Source organism: Nicotiana tabacum, chromosome 16 (assembly GCF_000715075.1).
Source record: "Nicotiana tabacum cultivar K326 chromosome 16, ASM71507v2, whole genome shotgun sequence".
Taxonomy (NCBI): Eukaryota; Viridiplantae; Streptophyta; class Magnoliopsida; order Solanales; family Solanaceae; genus Nicotiana; species Nicotiana tabacum.
The window spans coordinates 17,278,374-17,284,373 of NC_134095.1; the positions used below are offsets into that span (position 1 = coordinate 17,278,374).

Here is a 6,000-nt window from a genome sequence, read left to right on the forward strand (position 1 = left end):
CTAGGTATGATTTATTGATAAAATGCAGGGAGATTGCAGTCTTAGTTTCGCCATTCCAGTTGGTTTGGACGTAAGTTTCGTGTCTAATATTTGCTACGTCTTTGTGTACAAGGTGAATAGGCACATGACACGATATTTCTCAATTGGGGCTTTAGAGATTTTGGGCAACAAAGTCTTAGCTCTCATGTCCACTACTGGCTGTTAAATGGTGGCTTCCAATTTGCAACATTTGACATTTTCAATGAGCACCCAATCACGCCTTGTGAATTGTTCACATTACTATTGACTACGTAATACCTATTTTAATAGCTCTTGCTGTTTAGTTATATCCAGCTGACTAAAGCACGTGAAGTTTTAGTATTTCTGTCGCAATCTTAATTCCCTTTGGTGTACTGGTGGTGGTAGTGTGTACTGGGATTAATTCCTCAGATTTTGCAGAGCTAATGATAAGTGCTCCGGATGGTATTTTTAGGGCAATAAAAGATCAAAACTCTACACTCGAACATAAGGGATCATTTCGACTAAACAAACTCTTATAGGAATAATATTGAGCTGAAAATAGTAAAATTTAACGAAAAATGAATTCGGTCTTTCAGAATGCCATGAAATCCATAAAACCGAACAATTATAGTGGCAGCCTTGGTAGTTTGGTAGGATTTGTGTTTAAAACTAAATTAAAAGGTCAAAATAAACAAACAAAGAATTTAAGAACATCAATAAACAAAGAGGAAAATGAAACGAAGCTTTTTTTTTTCTTTTTACTCAGACCGATTAGTGCATTTATTAATAAATAAATATATGTTATTTTATTTTACTTTCCTATCACATCCAATGGTTTAACCTAAAATCCGTTTTTGTTAGTACAATATATAAATGGGGTATCCACGAAAACACTGCCGAAAAGAAGGGAAAAAATACTAGAGGTTTTCGAATTCAAATTTTTGTAGTAAGTAATTGAGGATTTGAATCTTCAATGTGACGAAAATCTTGAGGAAATCGTCCAAAATGATACTCTGTCTCTCCCAATTGTTGATCAAGAACATGTATCTGATTTGGGGTGATATTTGAAATTAAAGAAGAATATGAAGTTGCACGTTGTGTTTCAATTTTTGGATAAAATGCTTGTTAATATGTTGATCAGTATAAGCTCATTAATTATTTTAAATAGGTGGTTGCTTTGTCATTTGGAAGAGCAAGATGTTACAATCATTGATGGATCAATGGGGGACGAAAGATGGAAGTCGATATGAACAACGATTTGGGTATTGACCCAGCAGAACCTTCAGTTGGAGATGTTGCTTGAATTGGAGAGTAGAGTGAAGATGTTCCAATCGATGGATTAATAAAGGATGAAAGATGGATCAGGGTATTTGCCCTAGCAAAATCCTCAATTGAGGTAAAATTAAAGAAGATTGAAATTGCGCGCTGTGGTTCAATTTTTGGATAAAATGCTTGTTAAGAGGTTGATCAATACAAGGCTATAAGCACATAAATTATTTTAAATAGGTGGTTGCTTTGTCGTAACCGTAAAATTGCATGAAAGGGGCGAAGAAGTGCTTCAACTAACACCTCTTGTATTCCGCATTTTATCTATCAAAATTATGGGACTATCAATTGGCTAGCTAGTAAAATGTCAGCAACAAATATTGTCAAAGGTGAGTCTCGAATCTTTAAGATACTTTGTTGCCTTGGTCTTGTTTATGATTGATTTATCAAATTGTTGACTTTCTTTAAACTTATATTTTAACATAGGTTAAGGTAGTGAATATGAGACCCTCAGTTACAAGGGCAACACAATAAATTAATGTCCTAATGTCAATTTTTAATAAATGACATAGACATATACACGCATGAAAAAAGTTAATGTCGCCTTTTTTCTTCGTACTTTTTGTTTATAGTGAAATATTTCTACAAGATATAAAGCCTTTAAGTTACAACAAAATTTGATACCAATATTATTATTTATATTGGTAATGATTAATTGAAATTAAGACGTGGCATGTGTTTGTAATATATTATCTTGGATCTTGTTATAAAAAGGTTATTTATTAATATGAAGATTTGAGTAGTTTAATAAAAAGTTCTAAATTATTTTTACTCAAAAATAGGCATTTTTTAATAATAAAAAATTTGTGCTTTCTAAACAAAAATAAAATCACAAAAGGAATTTTACACCACATGACGGTTTAGAGCATATTTTTTATAGACACTTTCAAACAATAACCCAACTAAACAAAAAAAAATATTTTGTAAAAAAGAAAAATGTGAAAAAATAGAAGAAAACAAGAAAAAATGATGTCGATGCATGTAACATCCGCAGGCCATGAAACTGGTTAAATATGTTCGGAGGTGGTATTAGCTCCACTTTAAACAAGAATAGTGAGTAATAAGTCGCCCGTAAAATTAAAGTTTATAAATGAGTTTTCTGAACAAGCTTAGGGAGTAACTTATGAATTTTTCATTTTTTATTCAATGTGTTTGCTTTTGTAGCTGTATGTATGACTTTTCCGAACAAGTTCATTTCATGAAAAAGATCCATGAAATGAACAGAGCTTCATGACTTTCAAAATGAAGGATTAATATCATGCAATTCCATAGTATAGGATAAAAAAAATTAGATCATAAAGATTCCTAATGTCAAAGTGGTATCAACAGTATGGAGTTTCAAAATGAAGGATCAAATTTATAAGAGCTATGTGGTTTGAAACATATAGATTCTCCCAAATATGTAGAATTTACACCTATCGCAGAAGTAAGATCACAAGAAATCTGAAATCTTCCGCCATTTTAGTAACTTTATCATCCTCATTGGATTATTTCCAAATACAATTATAACACAGTATCCAAGAGTTGTCTGATGCACATAGTTTCTTTTCTTCTAAAAAAAGGCAAACCTGAAAAGAGTAGTTGTTGCGATGGGTACACATACTAATGTAGATGAACACAATGATTTAATTGGGCAATCTGTTCTTTTATCTGAAGCTATTCAGGCTTTTTACATGATTGATTTCTCTGTATCAAATACTACCAAACATCATCCCTGGAATACAAGACTTGTAAATGGAATCAATAACTTCACAATCAATTCAATGGTTCTGTTTCTAACCGACCTACAAAATCTAATCAAACTTATCTTACTAACTACCAGTTAGTAATCCTAACACCACATACATCTGAGGACTGCAAAATCTACTAAAACAAACACTATGTCCGCAGCATCGTTAAAGCACAATTAGCCAGATATCCAGTTTAAGCAAAACCAAGAACACAGTCTACTCCTTCCTATTGTATGTCCAAGCAGAAGCCTAATTTACAATTGTCTCATATCTTCAAAGAATGAAGCTGGTATTTCCACTGGAGAGGTCAACGATGACACACACTTAAACTGTAAAAAGTAACTCACAGGTCAAGTTAGATAACCAAATTAAACAAAGCATCTACAATATTATAACCAATGACCATCTTAGATTAATACCTTATGCTGCTTATATTTGTCCCTCACAGCCGCTAAAGAGCCTCCTCTTCTACTTAATTGCAAGTCGTGTAAGATAAGAATACATTCCTTCAAATCCGCTGCTTTATATCCCGAGTATTGTTGAAGAGCCAAACTCCAAGGATGTGTATTAGGTTGTAGTGTAAACCTCGAAAGGAATACCACAGCAGCAGCCAGCAAAGAAGGTACGTATTTCACACAGCTATAATCCAATATGCTTAACTCCGCTAGGTAATAGCCCAAAAACTCCAACTGCAAATTGGGGGTTTTATAATCTTCTTGAGCAACCCCAGTAAATCTTCTGAGAAATGTTTTCACTGTGGGATTTCCCATCTCAAAGTTGAGTGTTTTAAGCACATCAGCTTCCATTTTCACCACCTCTTCCTTAGTATATGTGTTATCCGTTATGTAACAAAAATCTTCAACATGTGGTGGACTAATCTCCTCATACTTCCTGTAAATTACCAAATCAGAATACACTCGTGAGCAAAATTCATAAACACTCAAAATTCCAGGAGTTAAATCCAATGCAAAGCTAAGATACTTACGCAGAAATGAGCATTGACGAAACACCCAAAAGCTGAAGTTTTTGCCTGGTGATGACATTTGTTGATAAGAATCTATCGATGTAGGAAACAGCAAGATATAAAGTGTCTGAAAGTAGCTTGTATTCCTCTGCAACTTCCACTAGCCAATCGACTAATACCCCTCTCATGTTTGGGCTCAAATCCTTCTGAACTTTCTCTAAGTAATCAGGCAAAGGTCTCCTCTTTTCCTCAATCTGAACACAAAACCACCAAATTTGTCAAAACCCAAATTTCAACAAAACACAACACCGAGCACCATTACAGCCAGACAAATTCAATATTTACTTTTTCTAGTCAATATACATAGATTAAACATTAATTATACACAACTACACATATATTATACATGAATTATATATACATTATACATGTGCTGGCTATTTTAAGTTTAAGATATTAGATAGACAGCTATTTGGGTTAATTCTTCTAGATCGATCGAAAAGCCAATATTCAAATAATTCATAAAAGTAACTACATTTCAATCTCCAAGATCCTATTTTCAAGCATGTCTATTTTTACAAATTAAGGCAGAAGAAACCAAATCAATTTCTTTTAAGTCACTAAACAACAACAATAACCACGCCTTAATCCCAAAATATAATTTTTGCTATATAAACCCTCACTATCTAATTACTACTACATTACTGATCTGAAACAAGTCAGCTATATGAGACATAATTAATCAAATGCAAAAACATAATAACAATATGAAGTAAATAAAAGAGCTCAATTTAATTCAAAGAAAAATATACTAACCTCCATTTTACGAAGATAATCATATATATCAGAAACATAAGCACTACACATCTGAGGGTCATCGTAATTAGCATCAACATTATCCACATTCAACTCCTCCTTATCAATTTTACTAGTCACAGCCCTTTTCAGTTTCCTCTTAGATTGCTGCTGCTTCGATTTGGGTTGTTTTTTAGGCTCAGTGTTCAAACCCTTAATTTGACTCACACCCAGATTAGAAAAATTCTGAATCTCGCCCAAAACCACCCGTTTCTTACTAGGGTGTTGTTGTTGATGTGAGGCCATAGCCTCTGCTGCCCTTTTCTTGGCTAGCCGTGTAACTCTGCCACAATTTTCTAAATCCGCCATTATTGCCTCTTTCTCTTGCTTCTTCATATGTAGTTGCAAGAACTAACAAAGAAAAGCAAGAGAAAATTAGTTGAATTGAAGATTTGACGAACTGGAGAGGAAAGAAATGAGAGGTTTATTGGGTTTATAAGCCGCCAATATGTTTGTTTGGATTTTGGGGGCTGTTTTAAAATTCGAAGTTTGGTAAAATTTGGGTGGTTTTCCCTCCCACCCACTCCCCCGGCTGGTACCCAAACAGTGCAAAATGTATCAATTTTACAACTGTTTAGTATATTTGTATTTTTATAGCAAAAACAAAACGCGCCCGCGCCCCAACAGAATTCAACCGCGCTAATTTCCTTTTTAAGATTTCAAATGAAAAGTGTTAAATATACTACTAAAAAGAGTGATTTTACTCTTTTTGTAACGCTTCTTTTAACCATATTCAAGGTAGTCATTACTCATTACTTATATAGCCTTATTGGAGTAACTTGTTTGGCTAATTTCTTTTGAAAAAATTGATGTTCTTAAAAAATTATTTAGTGAGTTAGGATAATTGACCAACTTTTTGAGGAAAGGGAAGTGACGTTCAGATGTATTTGGCGAAATTTTCAAAATTCACTTAATTTGGAAAGTGTTCTGTAAAATAAAGATTCAAAAAAATAGTTTAATAGCATCTTGTGTTTAGCCAAATCATATGAGAAGTGCTTTTGTTAACAAATAATTTTTGTTTGACCAATCTCTTCAAAAGACGATTTTACTGCAAATTACAAGAAATGACATGTAAGATTTATTTTACAAATAGTACTATTATTTGTATAATTTAAAATAATTATT

The 6,000-nt window shown here is 33.0% G+C and overlaps 1 protein-coding gene across 1 annotated transcript; it reads right to left on the reverse strand.

Moving 5' to 3' along the window:
* Positions 1 to 2,858: 2,858 nt before the first annotated feature.
* Positions 2,859 to 5,251, reverse strand: LOC107824914 (G2/mitotic-specific cyclin C13-1-like). Its single transcript, NM_001326140.1, has 4 exons — positions 4,837 to 5,251; positions 4,042 to 4,274; positions 3,476 to 3,947; positions 2,859 to 3,385 (listed from the first exon to the last, which is right to left on the reverse strand). The coding sequence occupies exons 1-4, from the start codon at positions 5,209 to 5,211 to the stop codon at positions 3,311 to 3,313; spliced, it is 1,155 nt and encodes a 384-aa protein (NP_001313069.1). The 5' UTR covers positions 5,212 to 5,251; the 3' UTR covers positions 2,859 to 3,310.
* Between the last annotated feature and the right edge of the window lie 749 nt (positions 5,252 to 6,000).